At 39.0% G+C, this 18,202-nt stretch overlaps 1 protein-coding gene across 5 annotated transcripts in view; it reads right to left on the reverse strand.

Moving 5' to 3' along the window:
• The window catches only part of NOS1 (nitric oxide synthase 1), a 136,186-nt gene that overhangs the window by 39,326 nt on the left and 78,658 nt on the right, over positions 1-18,202 (reverse strand). For all 5 annotated transcript variants that reach the window (XM_075178521.1, XM_075178518.1, XM_075178523.1 and 2 more), the window contains exons 3-4: positions 6,341-6,446; positions 399-536 (exon numbers count right to left, since the gene is read on the reverse strand). In XM_075178521.1, the coding sequence (XP_075034622.1) occupies positions 399-536; positions 6,341-6,446 (244 nt within the window). The remainder of the gene's footprint in view (positions 1-398; positions 537-6,340; positions 6,447-18,202) is intronic.

Here is an 18,202-nt window from a genome sequence, read left to right on the forward strand (position 1 = left end):
TCATCAGCTTTATATAGCGCTACTAATTCTGCAGCGCTGTACAGAGAACTCACGCACATCAGTCCCTGTCCCACTGGAGCTTACAGTCTAAATTCCCTAACATACATGCACAAACACACATAGACTGAGAGACTAAGGTCAATTTAATTGCAGCCAATTAACCTACCAGTATGCTTTTGGAATGTGGGAGGAAACCCACGCAAACACGGGGAGAACATACAAACTCCACACAGCTAAGCCCATGGTCGGGAATCAAACTCATGACCCCAGTGCTGTGAGGCAGAAGTGCTAACCACTAAGCCACTGTGTATGCTCAGGTCTATGTTTATGGCAGATTTGCCTCTCTGTATAGTAGGTTGAGAGGTAAAGTACACAACCAGTCACAATGTACAACTTACCATGGAAGCCTTGAAGTGCAGTGTATCATGCAGGATAGCGTTTGTGTCCCAATTCTTCACTTTCAGATAACGAGGACACTTGGAAGGACTCTCATTCACCTGGCTCTTTGCAGGGGACTGTCTACCCGAGGCTGAAACCTGGAATTGAGGGAAAGCCAGAGTCCAAGGGGAAGGAGAGAAAAGACCAGAGACAGGATGAGACATAATAGAGTTGTATTCAGTTGTATATATTTGGTTGGCAGCTCAATGAAGCTTGTACATGAAGCCAAAACACAAATAAATAATTCTCCACAAAGACACCAACATCATATCATAACTTGCCAAATCAGATGACACAAAGCTGCAATTATGCAGATTTTTTTAAAGATACTTTGCTACAATAAATGTTTCTATATCAGGTTTGATTTCTTAAAGAACTAATAAAATCAATAAATACTTCTGAATATAAACGTTTCAGGAATGAGACATCTAAGTGGTTCGGTGCGCTGGCTTAGGTATTTTTTTCTTTAAATATTCTCTATAGGATTCTAGAAATACAAGTTGTAATAATATAAACAGACATCTTTTAGCCATGTTATCCCCACATAACTTAACTGTTCTTTATCTGCAGCTGAGTTCAAACATTGTATCCTGTTGGCGGTCATGTTAGACCCTGAAAGGCTCCTTTCCATGTCCTTTAATGCTCCCCTCCAGTTTCCACCTGTTATTCTAAATATCTAGAAAGTTACAGTAGCTTTCGCACATTGAGTGAATAATGTAAATAAGAGCTCTTTTGAAATACAACTAAGCTAGACATAAAAGGCTAGTTGCCTTAAATAAAATAATAACTAATAACTATATTCAGTAATATACAGGTATGGGTCAGTAATACAGAGTGCTCAGGGATCAGGACTTTGTGATGTTTAATAAGATTACCAATCAAAGTGGGGTAAATATGTTCTAGCACAGCCTAATATGTGGTCCAAATAACTGCGTGTATGATCAACTGCACATATAGATCTGCGAATGCTCTTAGTTGCTTTATTATATAAGGTCACAGTAATTTAATGTACATTTTACTTATGGGGAAAGTTGCAATATGTGACTCCAGTTGTTGGTATTTTGGAAGGTTTTTTTCTACCGCCCCTATCAGTCTCTATCTTGTAAGACATATTATGTTGTTTTATATATAGTATCTCATATAAGAACCTTTCCCACTTGGGAACAGAAGGCTGCAGGAGCCTCTGTCAGGTGAAGATTGGTCTGCGGCAAGTACGTAATATATTACTCTTGAGGATATTTGTACATGACCTTTTATGAAATATATATAGTAAAAAAGAATAGATACTAGCAGTTTTGGGGAAGTCGTATTGCTATAAATATGACAAAACGCTAGTGCTAAGTAGTAAGTGTCATTTAATAGTACAGTGCTGAATCCAAAATCCACCAAGTGTTTAATAATTTGGCTATCATGGAGATTAAAGGCATCATTGTTCGCAGAGGGATATAAAGCAGTAAACTTTCAAAATTATCCTGAAAAGGAAATAGCTACAACTGTTTGTCATTCGTCTATTAGGTGAGGAAAACAAGGAAATTATATATAATAATGAAATACATTTCAGAGATTTAGCAGCCATACTCTATTTACTAGTGAACATATTGTATGTATCAGGAATAAGAATATTGGTGCTCAGTGGTTCACATCTAAAAAATTGCTGCAATTTGTATGCAAACCAATGGAAACAAATGGAATCCTGTTAACCCCTTGTGTGGAACAAACAGATGATATATGATATACATGGTCCTTCTGGGACAAGGCTGTAATACCCCATATGACTATTTTTAAAGAAGGAATTAGTGTGTGTCACAATAAGTTTCCATAATTTGTCCTTGAAGGTTTTTCTCAAGTCATTAGTACTAGAGGTCTAACATGTCTTCAAGATGTCTGTTGGCCATGTTGGATGTTGGCAAGAGTATGCTTCCTTGACACTCTAGTAAATCTACTCATTGTGATTGTAAACCTACATCGTTAAATAGATGATACATAATGGAACTGTCATAATGGAGATTAAGGATTCAGAGTCTGTTTGTGGGGTGATGGGTATTTCATTGTGGATCAGCACCAAGCTGGAAGGGAAATCCTGCATTTATGTCAGAAATATAAGTTAAAAGCAGATTAATGTGTGGGAGCAGGGCAGACGTTCAGTAAAAAGGATTAACATGACCCTGAAGCTTAGAGAGAGAGAGAGAGAGATTCTAGCCAAATGTGGCAGGGGAATCCCATAATCTTTCTGTACAGGGACACTGAAAGGAGATCCCAGCCACCTCTGGGAAGCTTTTTCCTTCCACATGTTTGATTTCAATTTTACCGTAATCCAGTTCAATTTTGAGTTAAAGTTAATAAATAAAATCCTTAAGGGAACATTTGTTGAACATTTGCAGACATCTATATCTGTCTATATCTGTGGCATGACGAAATGCTTGCAATCTAACACATAATATGTAGCACTATCATATGAGGACCGAACTTGTGCAAGCATGTGTACACACACACACACACACACACACACACACACATGCACAGACACACAAACACACACACACTCACAGACACACACGTGTGCGAGTACACACACACACACACACACACACACCCACACAAATCAGAGCTTTTCTTGTTAAATGCAGACTGAGCGTAAGAAGGAAAAAGAGGCTTTCTCTATGTTTCATTTTGCAGTCTTTTTTATTTTATATATATATATATACACCTCGCCAACGCAAATTAATTATAATTTTAAAGAATTATAATAAAGTGTAACTTTTTAATGATCAGATGATAAGAGTGCACTCAAAAACGCTAATCACTTTTTTTCTTTCTTCATTCTTCTGTTTTGAAAAATATGTTGATTATTATTATTATTGAGTAGGTTAATCCCCTTAATAACAATAGTATAATATATATATATATATATAAGTATGAAGTATAAGGTATATGATGAATATATTGTTGCCTAATGATTTCCAGCGCAGATGGCGCTATCTTCTCGGATAAACACATTGCTGATTAAGCACAGCAATGCACCTCATATTGCGAGCATGTGACGTGCCAGACTGGAACATAACATCAGCCCTGCCATACAAAACTCACCAGCCCACATGTTCTCAGTTGGCCATTGTCACAGTTGTTCTATCACTGTCTGAATAGTTTGCCATCTATTGCTACCACCAGTGTCCCAATGCAGTATGGGATGCTGAGTGTAGAGGGTCAGAAACTGCAGCTATTTTAATGACCTCAGGGTTAGGGTTTCAGTGAAGCTGAACAGACAAACACATTTTTGGGAGCCTGGATCACTCAATTTCTATCATGTACACCAGCCCTTGTGGAAAATGTCTTAAGTGCCAGTCTGGGCCTGCCCACTTGTAAAAAAACAAAATTGAGATTCAAAAGATTTATAAATGGGTTTCAAGGGTGTAGACTGCAGGTTTAAGGGGTGTTAAAATTTCAATTGATCGCTACAAAGCCCATCAGCCATTGGCTACATTTGTAATATGATGCACTAACCAGATGCACGTTTTATGGGAAATCACATTTATATTTGCAATTCTACCTATGGCACTTGTTCCCAAACTGTGTACCATGGCTCCCTGGGGTGCCACAGTGATCTCACAGGGGTGCTGCGGCCAGTGGTAAGCACGGTGGGGGACTACGTGGTAATTATTTTGGCTTAGGGGTGCCTTGAATAAATTATTGAGACCCTAGGGGTGCCTCGAACTGAGAAAGTTTGGGATCCACTGACCTATGGTATACATGAAATGATAACAATTCCAATATCCCCTTACAGTCATGAGTTAATGACTTAACTAAGGCTCAAATTAGCAGTACTTTCTGATAACAATGTATCAATTATAGTTATGGGGATGGTCCAAAGGTTGAAGTAGCAAGGAGTTGAAGTGACTTTTCCATTTTTTCCCGTATTCCCATATTGATCTGCAATGCTGCAAATGATGCAGAAAGTGTCTTCACATAGCCATTACTATATTCCTGTTTTACCTTAAAATTAGAGCAGGCAATATCAGTGTAATGATCTTTCTGACATTAAGACACGGAGGACTTCCATTTGAAATAGTTTGTGCTCTAGTAAACTGAATACTGACTATTGTCAGGAGTGACCATAAACACAAGAGGGCTGATGCTAAGGGGGACCCATTTGCGTTTAGAAAAAGCTGTCAAATCAAACGCACGTAAAAATATTGTATTTACACCCATACACTGGGTCAGAGGCATCTCAAGATGCATTTGGCTCTGCACCAATAACATATGCAGCAGTTTTATGTCAAATTCATTCTAAAAAACGCCACAAAATCATATAATATAGGCAAGATCAATGAAGACAGCTGTCAGATGTCACTCCGCAATCAGCCAATCAGAAGCTGCTAGCCCGTTCTGGTTACCGTCATCACCAGTATGTATCTGTACCAGCCATCAGGTACCAAGTGATACCGCTATTGACAGCGGGTCTGCCTCAGATAAAAATGACATGAACACCCCCTTACTATACTCAGTGTGCGTTTGTACACCCCTTCCCTCTCCCTTGCTCGGCCTGTCCAAGCATAAGGAGGAGCAAGCACCAAAGGTGCGTACGGATGTATGTGTACACTTTGTGTGCATGCACAGTACAAGTTTACGTATCTTACACTAAAAAAATGGATGAACACACAATACAGCGTGAACCTCAAGGTGTCTAAGACACTTACCCACACATCACCTAATCTCTCCCCACGTCACCCAAAGTTTTATTAATCAAATTGTGCAGTAGGTAAATATGTGCTTTGTAGTGAAAGCAACCCACCATCTCAATTAAATTGTCGCCTGTGGCATGTGCTTTCCTTCAAGTTCCAAGCACATTATGTAGTATTAATAATATTTCACAAAGTGCACCTAAAATGCCTATTTAAAATGAACTCCCAAGAGTAACAAAGGTTACCTGGAGTCCTATATATTGATATATATATTTATTCTCCAGGCATACATATATATATACATATATATATATATATATATATATCTATATATATATATATATATATATATATCTATATATATATATATATATATATATATCTATATATATATATATATATATATATATAGATATATATATATATATATATATATATATATACACACACATATATATATATATATATATATATATATATATATATACACATATACATATACATTTTTACAGATATATTTATACATTACACTAGTAAATGGGTATAGTAAACCACTTAAGATTTGGGTTTAGTTTTCATATAAAATCTATGACAAAAAACTTTAATTACAGCTGTGTTCTACATTCTTGTTACAATATTCTCTTTTTTTTCCAATGATAACACCCGACCATGAAATTACTATGAATATTTTGATCATTGGAATTCTGAAACATAGATGTGAGGATAGGGAATGCTCTGAAACCTAGTGCCTAAGTATCCCTACAATTAATCCCAGCACCAAAAGGCAACATTGTATCATACACTCTAAATGGAGGGTAAATTGTATCAAACTAATTAAAATAGAAAATAAAAAAAAATGTTTGAATATAATAGATGTCAAAATATCAGCATACAATTAACTGAGCAATAAATAGTACAAAAATCTTTTTAGTATCTGTGTCTTGAAAAAATAACAACCAAGGATTATCTGATGCATCCTTGATCAATAATGACGTTTATGTGTCATTCACATTGTGAGAAGCTGGGATTTTACTGACAACCTTGACTCTAAGTCAATACTCTACAACCCTGTACACTCTGTACTCAATAAATGGTACAGTGCAGATCCAGAGATTGGGAGACACATCATTCCCACATCCAGAACTAATATGACAAGTACAGAATCTGCAATGGTTGATAACACAGAGGCAACAGGCAAATTAATTGATAAAGCATTGACCTACCTGCCCACACTCTAGGTATGGATTGTTCAATACAACAGGCATATTATTGTTGTTCTTCCATAAATCATTTAAGGCTGTGTCGTTCTCCACCGATTTCTGGGATTTACTGAAAATAAAAAACATATCACATTAGTCATCATCATCATTTATTTATATAGCGCCACTAATTCCGCAGCGCTGTACAGAGAACTCACTCACATCAGTCTCTGCACCACTGGAGCTTACAGTATAAATTCCCTAACACACACACAGCCAAAGAGAGAGAGAGATTAGGGTCAATTTGATAGCAGCCAATTAACCTACTAGTATTTTTTTGGAGTGTGGGAGGAAACCGGAGGAAACCCACGCAAACATGGGGAGAACATAAAAACTCCACACAGATAAGGCCATGGCTGGGAATCAAACTCATGACCCCAGTGCTGTGAGGCAGAAGTGCTAACCACTAAGCCACCTAAAGTCAATTTAGGGTTTAAGAACATTCAGATAATTTATATAATGTAAGTAAGTTAAGTCTGGTTTTCAGTTTAGCCCACATGAGTAAAAATTATATTATTTTCAGTTATATATATTTCAATTATATATATTTGTCATTTGCTATTTTTATTCTAATTTCATTTAGAGTTCTGGTAAAATATATCTCCATATAGAGTATGAAGAGTATTACATGTATTGCAAAAGCAAAATAAACAACAGACCCAGATTTTCTTTTCTGCTCATATGTTTCTATTTGGCCCAGACCTGCCATTTGTATGCCAGGGAAGAGGTACGGTATGCACAGTGGCACAGGTCTTATCACTGCAGTGAGCTGTGAATTTTTTTAAAAAATGTTTATGTATAGGTATAAAACAATTCAATTGGGATGTATAGATCCCAGGTAAACATGAAGATTATATTCCTAAATGATTGTACCACTCTGGGCACCACAGACAGTGGATAACACACATCAGCCTTTTTAGCTGTCCATGGTGGTTCATGGTTCATTGAATCTTCCAAAAACTGAGCTAATAATATTCCCACCTCGTCCCTACCTGACATCTCTATATCTGTTGACAATAAGAAAATAAACCCTACCCATCAAGCTACGTAGCTGTCAGTCTTATACCGCTTTCATACTGCCGCCCCGGCAAAATCCCGGGTTTTTCAAGCCGGGTTTTTGCCGGGGCTTGGAGCGTCCCAGCTCAGAAACACCATTCATACTGCACCTCGGACCCGGGAATTTCCCGGGTTGACCCCATTCATACTGCACAAGTCTGTGCCCTGGCAAGTTGTGGGAGTCATCACCAGAGCAGTTTTCATTGGCTGAAAACATTTTTTTTTGTAATAGTCTTCTTTTCTGCTGTTTTGTCCATAAAGATGTGTGAGTGTATCTTATAAGATATTTAAATTTTTATTGTTCCATTGTATCATTTGTAAACAATCAGACATTTCTTCAGTGTTTCCACCAATTCCGTTCTGTACTGCTCACCGCTCCGTACTTTACTTTAGTTACCTATGTAAAGTATGTGCGACCTTTCTCTTTCGTTTGTTTCTTATAGTGTGGATGATAGAAGTAGTTGTTTTAGTCCATACTGTTGTTTTCCTCTCGAGTTTTTTTTTCCTGGTTTTATGTATGCAGTTAATGTAAATATTGTGAGCATTACAGGTCAGACAGCCAATCAGCTTGTTTTCTGTGCAACCCGGGTTGAAAAACCCGGGTTGCACCATTCATAGTGCAGGCAACCCGGGTCCGACCCGGGAATTACCCCTCGATAAATCCCTGGTTGAAGACCCGTCGTTTGAGCTCGCCCCGGCAAAAACCCGGGATTTTGGTGCAGTATGAATGGGGTATTGGTCAGAACTGTCCTTTGTTTCACACATCCAATCTGTTTCCAAATCCTCTTACATTCATCTATTCATTCTAAGAAGAATTTCCAGAGTACTCACATATCTCGTATAAGACACTGTACAAACCTCGATGCATGCACTCAGAATCTCCTGCATTGACTATTGCAACTTCCTCCTTACTGCTATTCCTCTAACCAGACTTTCACCCCTACAATCAATTATGAATACCGATGTTAGACTAATTTTCCTTGCAAAATGTGCTTCTACTGTTGCTCCATTGGTTGCCTGTACTTTACATACAGTATTCCAATATAAAATGATTCTGCTAACATACAATGACATTAACAAAAGTGTGCTGACATACAGTTAGGTTTATATCCACTGATACATATTTTGTTATTTTAGTTGCTTACCAAAACATATTCAAGTTACACTTATACAATTAATATGGGCCTAATGGACAGACTATGAGCTTTAATTTGAGGGTATTTACATCCAAATTGGAGGAAGGGGTTAGGATTTACAGCTGTTTAATATGAAGCCCCCTCTTTTTCAAGGGACCAAAAGTAATTGGACAATTGACTCAAAAGCTGTGTCATGGACAGGTGTGGACTAATCCCTTTGTTATTTCTTTATCAATTAAGCAGGTAAAAGGTCTTGAGTTGATCCCAAATGTGGCATTTGCATTTGGAAGCTGTTGCTGTGAACCCACAACATATGGTCAAAGGTGCTCTCAAATCAAGGGAAACATGCCATCATTAGGCTGCAAAACCAGAAAAATCCATCAGAGAGATAGCAGGAACCTTAGGAGTGGCTAAACCCACAGATTGCACTGGTGAGCTCACCAACACAACAAGACCTGGACACCCTTCACAACATCCAGCCAAGGGAAGAACTCTCTCAGGAGGTAGGCATATAATTTTGCAAGTCTACCATAAAGAGAAGACTTAACGAGAGCAAATACAGTGGGTGCACCACAAGGTGCAAACCATTCATAAGCCCGAAGAATAGAAAGACCAGATTAGACTTTTCCAAAAAAACAATAAAAAAAACAGCCCAGTTCTGGAACAGCATTCATTGAAAACATGAAATTAAGATCAACCTGTACCAAAATGATGGGAGGAAAAAGTATGGAGAAGGCTTGGAAAGGCTCATGATCCTGAGCATACCACATCATCTGTAAAACACGGTGGGGGCAGTGTCATTGTACAGGCATGTATGGATTCCAATGGCACTGGTTTACTAGTGTTTATTGATGCACTTCACAGTGCAGATGAACGATGACCCAAAACATACTGCAAAAGCAACCCAGGAGTTTTTTTAAGGTAAAGAAGTGGTATATTCTGCAATGGCTGAGTCAGTTACCTGATCTCAACCCAATCCAGCATGCATCTCACTTGCTGAAGGCAAAACTAAAGGCAGAATGACCCACGGACAACAAACAACAACTGATGACAGCTGTAGTAAAGGCCTGGCAAAGCATAGCAAAGGAGGAAATTCAGTATTTGGTGATGCCCATGTGTTCTAGACTTCAGGCAGTCATTGTCTACAAAGGATTTGCGACAAAGTATTCAATAGGAACATTTTATTTATGATTATGTTAATTTATCCAATTGCATTTCAGTCCCTGAAAATGTGGACTGTGTATGTAGCGCCTGCTAGTGGCGAGTTAGGTGTTTGAAGACAGTGCAGTGATTAAGACTGGTTGCTATGGGGACAACCCAGCCCAGTCTGCTAAAGACAGAGTGAGAAGGAGGAGGGGCTATAAAAAGGGGGGAAAAAGATAAAGAGGAGACAGAGAGAGAAGAGAGGTGATGTGAGAAGCTGGGGACCACCTCCCAGGCTCCCCCGGCACAACACCTGCAGTGTAAGATGTGTGCAGGAGGAGTAAGGAGAGGTTACTTGTAACCTTATTCATATTGCTCATTAAGAACTGTGCTGGGGAGTGTAAGGAGCTGTGTATATATCTCATTATTGCTGCAACCATTCTGATTATCGTGCTGGAGGAAGAGGAGTGTAAATAAACAGATCAGTTAGAGAATGATGGTCTGATGCTTAAATTATTGTGACTTTATTGCACTGCACCACAAAGTGACATCACCTGTGCCCCACTACTTACAAAGAAACACCTGCATGTGCAGGGACCCCCTGGTCATTTACGCCCATGCCCATCAGCTAGTCAGGGCTGGAGAAGGAGGTGCACTGTGTAACCTTTGCACCCCACACTACGCACACTGACAGGGATTACATGAATAAAAATGGTTGCAATTCCTAAATGTTTCATACAATATTTTTGTTCAAGATCTGCACTTCAATTGCATCTCCATTATTTAAATTAATTTCCATTGTGGTGGCCTACAGAGCAATAATTATGAAAATTGTGTCACTGTCCAAATATTTCCGGACCTGTCTGTACATTTCTTCCCTTGTCTTCAAAACTCTTTCAACCCAGTAACTTCACTCTGCCCAAGATCTGCTCCCCTCCAACACCCATTAACTGCTCCTTCCCCGATGACAGGACTTTTTCAGGCTCCACCTACTTTGTGGAATTCCTACTTCGTACAACCAGACATTCCTCTACCCTCCAAACCTTCAAGCTTATCAAATTCCTGAGCCATCTTCTTGACCTCCATAGGCTACTCTCCCTGATTACCATCCATCTACACAGTACACATGTATCCTACTCCTGTTTGCCAATAGATTGTAAGCTTGCAAACAGGGCCCTCTTACCTATTTGTTTGTCAATACATAGTCTTGGTTTAGTACTGTGCTTCTTTGAAATTATAACATGCTACAGATATACAATGCTATGTAAATGTTAATTATAACAATAATTCTAACTGATTTAGATTTACACTGTTTGTACTTAGTATTGTAGGGGACATTGTGGTGCCAGTAGGAGGAAAGGATGGATGGTACAAAGCGGAGCCCTAAGTGAGCAAAAAAAATCATTTCCAGGACTGATCAATGAGTAAAGTCAAGGTGACATTTTTATTTATGAAACATACAAGTAAAAAAATACTTGTCTGTTTTGCAGCTTCCATTGTGTTAAACTGTACAGTATATTTAAGTATTTATGCCCCACCTTCTTCCACACTTTGCAACTGACCCTTAATATCTACAGACGTACAAAGGTGCAGTGTAAATAGTATTTTTGACTACATTGTGCAAATGCACCTGTGTGTTACAGGTAGCAGCATGGATTTGGAGGCCAAGATAGTGGGTTACAAAAGTTTGCACAGTCTGGTGAGAGGAGCTGAGCCGAGTTCTGCACTTAAGTGGAAAAATTTGATATACTTTTGCTGGATGGGATTAAATGAACTGGCAGGGGTAGCATAAGCATATTTAAGGGATGTTTTCCATTTCACAGGTAGTCACACAGCCTTTCCTTCCCACAAAAGTACTTGAATTGTCTGACTATAGCTCAATAGTGGAAATCTCTCATCCCACCAGTGTTGGAGTAAATGATAGCGATATTGCATTATTGTTAGGTATACATTGAAATCTTTAGGGATTAAAAGTAGACCGAGTTGACTGGCTTGGGATACTGGGATAACAATGGCTCTAGGTAGGAAATACTTGCAAGAATTTTGCTTGTGTTTTCCACTGGGGTGATCCTGTATAATATGTTTAAGGGTCAACTGTTTGCTGTCACAGTTACTGTTTGTATGAACAGTGTATTTCAAGTGTCTCCCCTTTCCCCGTGTATTAACTCCCCCGTCTTCCTTTTTTATTTGTATCACATACAAATAAAACAATAAAGCTTGGGGCATTATCAGGAAAGAAAATTTCAGGGACAAATCTTAAAACTTAGGTCTATCTCTGGAAATTAGGGACAGCCAAATAAAATGAAGAAACAAGTCATTGGGGTAACTATACAGTGGGATCATTTATGAACCAGAAAGTACACAGAGGTGCAACATATTGTATTCTTCTCCCAGGACATATGAGCTGTCATTATGTAATGTGTTATATTTGTACATTTTAAATACATTGGTTTACATCTGCATGTAATGGCCCGTGCCCAAATGCTGTCACCTTAGAGCAGTGGTGGGCAGCAGGTAATCTGCTCAGCCTTCACCTGTGGCTTCCAGCTTACTGATCATGATCTCAGTTATTCTCTGCAAGCAGAGATTAGGGGGCATATTCAATTACCCGCAGAGTGCCTTCGCGTCTGTTCCGGAGGCACTCTGTATTACTGCAACATTGACGATTTCCGTTCAAACCCCCATAGGGTTGCGAAGGGAAATCTGTCTTGTTGCGGTACTGTATTAACTGATGGTATGCACAGCTGCAACATAACCTCGATGTCCGGGGTAATAGAATATACCCCCAAGACTGAATGGGAGCAGCTGGCTTCCTTGTCATGTGACCTCCTATTGCAGGCAAGTCCCACAGAACAGCCAATAAGAGGAGGAAGAGGAGTTACTGCAATGCATTCAGGGGCAAACGCAGGATTTGTAAAGGGGGGTTTCCACACCACACCACTAGTGGGCGTGACCAGCATGCATGGGGGCGTGGCTATAATATTAGACAGTGCTTGGCTGCTATCCAACTCTTCCTATTCCTATAATATACATACATGGGCAATGCTGTATGCACTACAGTTAGGTGCACACAGCTCTCCCTTTTCAAGCAGAGCCGTGAGAAGCGGGGGCAGGGTCCAGCCACCTCAATTATACAGTGCCCCATGCTTGGAGGGGGGGTTCCAGGCACTAGGGACCCCCCCCCCTCTCGGTTTGCCTACGGCATTCAGGACCATATTCTCTCACTCCCACTTCTGTGGGCTCAGGTTGTGCAGGTAAGTGTGGGGAGGTGTGAGTGGCATGGGAGGGCATGAGGGGAGTGCTGAGTTGTACATAGGGATGTCTGGGGCATGTGGGGGAGTTCTGAAATATATGGGGGCATTTTCTGACAAGTGGGTGTCTTAGGGTATGTATGGATATTTTGGAGCAAGTGGCAGATCTGAATGACCTGTGGTGTCATTTTGGATTGGTTTTGTGTTTTGGATGAGTGATTGGGGGTGTCACAGTTGTTTTGGCATTAAGGTTAATGTGGGGCCCTTTTTTCGAAAGTTGTAAGGCTGCAAATATGGTTCTTGAAGTAAATCGGGTTGCCCATCACTGCCTTAGAGCTTTGGAGTGTGCTATCAGTGCTCGGGGAGCCCCAATAATCCAGCAAAACCTCCTACAATTCTTGAAGTTAATTACAATAACTTGTCCTTTAAAATGAAACCTTGTTTTTGCACTTGTAGGTGCATTATTGTGGTTAGTCTGCATCAGTGTGGAATGCCATCAATATAAACCAAACTTTGCTCTGCCTATAGGTACTACCATCTTGAGGTGCTGGACCATTTGTGGTTCCAAATGCACAAAAATAGAAGCATAATTTACAAAAAGAAGTAAAACAGCATTTACATTACACCGCCACATTTTACTGTGTTTGTAAATGACTTTTATTCATGCTATTTTTTGAACTCTTGCTTACAAGCATGTAAGTACAGTAACCTGTCTATTTTACACAATTGAGCTCCTGGGTTGTACATACTTTAGATCTCACTCCACTCATTGCTATAGACTGTACAGAAGGCCTAGGAGGGGTAAGATGAGAGACACAAGACGATCTTTCAGATCCATATGAACATGTTGTTTTCTGCTTGTAGAAAGTATACCCAAACATCAAACAGGGAAAAGCATTTGAAAGTGCCAGCTGATCATTCCAACTTCTTTGAGAAAGAGACAGGTTCACACTCCACTGTCAGACAAGATTTAGGCACCTCTTCTCTCTGTATAGATCTCCCACACTGACAATCAATGACAATACAATAAATGTTTTTGAAACACCATTTGCCTGAAAGGTTGATGTGGATTGATTGATGATCTAGCAGAGGCTCCCTCCCTAAACAAGCAATTATTGCAGCACTAAAACTAGGGCTGAGATAACTATGTCAGTATCCTGCACATGTGAGTACAAGCACACGGACAGAACAGGAGCACTGTACCTAAAGACATGGTTTTAACGTACCATTAAACATAAAATACAAGTAATGCTATATATAAAAAAGCTCCTAAATCCTACACATTTATATATGTAAAATATTCACTAGATTAACAGGGGTTAAAATATCTGGGATGAAGTAGTGATCATGGGAAAAACATTTGGGGCTAGATTTACTAAGCTGCGGGTTTGAAAAACTGGGGATGTTGCCTATAGCAACCAATCAGATTCTAGCTTTCATTTATTTAGTACCTTCTACAAAATGACAGCTAGAATCTGATTGGTTGCTATAGGCAACATCCCCACTTTTTCAAACCCGCAGCTTAGTAAATCTAGCCCTTGGGGTGCGTATGTAGACCCCCAGGAGAAATACATAAATGTCACAAGTGGACACCCATATGTCACTTTAACAGAGAGGAACTTATGACTGTGTAGTTGAGTGTATCAAACTCCCTGACAACAATGATTGTATTTTTAACATTTTCACTATTATGAATTATGTTGATTATTTTTTCTTGCATGCTTGTAGTTGCGTTGATAGTTGAAGAGCTAAAGCTAGGTTTACAATAAGGAACATGCACTTGATTACAGATCGTGTGAATGTCGGTTTAAATTTGTGGTAGATTCAGATTCAAATTTCGGGTTTATTTTGTTTAAGGATGTGTAAGAATTAGGATTAAGATTTGTTAGCTAAGAATGCTAGTTAAGTTGAGTATCCTTTTTAACTATGTGAGCTCGGAGGATCAACAACACACTTGAAAGAGAAGATTCCGTTCCTTTAAAGAGAAGATCCTGTGGCTTCCAATGACAATATGGCACTGAGATGGAAGATGATTTCAGTTTTTCCAATATCTAGGTTTTATTATGAGAAAATTTAATGGCTGCACTCTTGTCCCTCTTGTGTGCCATGGGAAGATATCCCTTTATTAAAGCAGCCCTGCCCAACATAACATAATCATATTAAGCATATTGTGTGTCCCAACGCATTTTCGTGTCATGCACTTATGCGAAATGTATCAGTCACACAAAACAATGACGCCTGTAAGCCACAAAAAACTGCAGCAGCAGCCTAATTCCTATTTCCCATTGGAAATGTAGAAAATGTGTATTTTTTCCCCACATGACTGTCTATATTCCCTATATAAAGGTGTTACAATGCAAATATATTTATTCTAATATTATACTTGAAAATTACCTGAAAATAAGGAACACACACTTCTTTGTGCAGAATAAGCACAAAATGCCTTTATTTTGCCCCTGTGCACAAAGATAGTCTCCACCAGGGCACATGAAAGAGCACATCTATTCTACCCTAGGTGTGCGGAGATGCAGAGATATCTGTACTGTAGGTGGATAGTTTCATATTTTCATCTAATTCCCTGTCAGATGTAACGTAACCAGCACATTTTTAGGCATGTCACATGACCTATGAGTTATCTCACATCATGTCGTTAGGTACAAGCCTGCTTCACAGAGAACTGTTTAATGTAGCAGTAATGATGTTTTCAGACGAGCGCTTTTTGCAGACAACGTTCATAGAGCGTATCGCAATAGCATGACAGAAACCTTGTATATATACACTGCCCACACCATCTATCTGACACCATCCTAACCACTAATTGCTTAGTCTACTCTAGTCATTATAAGCAACCACTCTTTGGTCCAGAGCTAAAGTCTGTTTCCAGCGGGATCTGCAGCAGAATACACACAGCCTTCTAAATGATATAGTGAGCCATTTGTGGAGACATATTTAGGGGAGGCCATCTTGGATTTCCATGGTTAATAAATCTAATTAAATGTTACTTTTGTCTGTGTCTACTTTTAGCACGTCATAACAAATATGTTTAAAAATAATTTATCTAAAAGGTATACCTTTGATTCTGGAACACCTACCTGGGTCAGATTATGAGTAAAATTATATATATAACAAACACCCAAGCATAATAATATAGTGAAACTCATTTCTGAAAAAAAGGTCCATCTTTATCTACTTGTGCGTACACACTGGTGTACAATCACTGTGCACCTACTTCTACAGGATTAGTGGAAAGGGTACAAATGTGACTTCCACATTCTGCCTATTACCGTAGAACCACGACATTCATTCATTTCAATTGTTTTATTCTAAAATGCTGCTCGGTCAACATTCATTTATATCTTAAATTAAAAGGTGACATAGTGAATGTCTTCATTACCTGTGTTACAATCTTAGATTTGAATGTTATTATTGCCAATATAAGGAGAGTCTGTAAGGTGCAAAATGTGTCCCAGTGAATATATAGGCTGATAACACCTCTGATAACAGGTACAATGTAAGCCCTTTTGATAAACAGAAAACACCCTTGTGGATGTGTCTTTAATATCATGTAATTAATATATATCTGTGACAAGCCTGCATTAATCTAGATGGATCTGCTGGGAGATCATCATCAGCAGCAGCTATTTATATAACACCAGTAGCGCCACTAATTCCGCAGTGCTGTACAGAGAACTCACTCACATCAGTCCCTGCCCCATTGGAGCTTACAATCTAAATTCCCTAACATACATACACAGACCGAGAGAAACTAAGGTCAATTTAATAGCAGCCAATTAACCTACCAGTATGTTTTTAGAGTGTGGGAGGAAACCAGAGCAGCCGGAGGAAACCCACGCAAACACGGGAAGAACATATAAACTCCACACAGATAAGGCCATGGCTGGGAATCGAACTCATGACCCCAGTGCTGTGAGGCAGAAATGCTAACCACTAAGCCACCACGGAATCCACCTAGAATTAAGCGTCACAACTGATAAATGTCAGGATCTGTTCTTTAAAGCTTGCTTATCTGTGCAACTATTAATAAACGTGAGCTGCTTTTAGCTGCATTTCCAGGAGTTTCTTTCTGTTTTTCATACCAGGATCAAGCAATAGGATCCAGCCACCATATCTGTACACTCAGGTCACTTTAACCTCATGTCCCTATTCAGCTCTTTGTGTCTGCATAAAGATCAACCTTTAGCCGTAACTATCTGGTAGGTAATTATTACATAAGTGCACATAACAAGCTTGCTCGGAATATAATGTAACAAGCAGTTACAAGCACTGCTCTCATCATGCACAACTGGATGACACCTTAAACAATTAACCCAGCCAACATTAGATGCAGTTTGTCTATGTTAGCACTTATCATGAGCTTTTACACTGTATGTCAAGCTGTTATGTGATTTAACTGCAATCTGTGATATCTTGTTTTTTTCCCTTTGGTTGAATGTTGTGAAACATCACAGTGACTCCTGCAGGGGATGAAAAATTGCTAAATTGGAACTAATACTGAAGACAGGCCATTCACACATCCATGTCACAAAGTGGCAGAGTTACAGAGGTGAATGTGTCCAGTGACTGAAGATTCTCACTGGTGAGGAAGATTAAGGGTGCTCCTTTATCTTTATCCTGAAGAGAATATGTCAGTTTGTGCTTTTTAATATATTGAAGAACATAGGTTTGTTCAAGTGGCCTTAAGTGGCCTTCAAATTTTCAATAAGAGCCTGTAGCCATTAGGTATGCTATACACAGCAACTCTCCCAGAAGGTGAAGATTGCTCATGTGCACTGAACCAAACGGAAAGGAGAATTACGCTCAAGAAATGATTAATAGATTCAACATAGAAAATACCCACTTACATTAATTACCCGGACTTGTCAACAGTCATTACAAGAGAGGGAGGGTAAGCCCATCGATATTTGGATTAAAATAAAAGAAACTATACAGAAACAGATCAACATTTATTACAAAATATTCAACAGCAACTAAATAAATTTAATCAAATAATTGCAACTTGTTGAAGGATTAAAGGTCCAAATCCTAAATTTACTTCTAAGAGAGCAATTAATTTAGCCAATAGATTAACTCATACATATATGTTTCACACATAGGTCAAGTATAATTTAACTGGTTAAAGACCGCTAACCTCGTGGAAGCCTGCGTACAATGCAGACTTAGGATAAACACACCAAAGTTAAAAGTGAAAGGATTAAAAAAAATACTAAAGATCCTTGATG

This window comes from Mixophyes fleayi, chromosome 1, assembly GCF_038048845.1.
Source record: "Mixophyes fleayi isolate aMixFle1 chromosome 1, aMixFle1.hap1, whole genome shotgun sequence".
NCBI lineage: Eukaryota > Metazoa > Chordata > Amphibia > Anura > Limnodynastidae > Mixophyes > Mixophyes fleayi.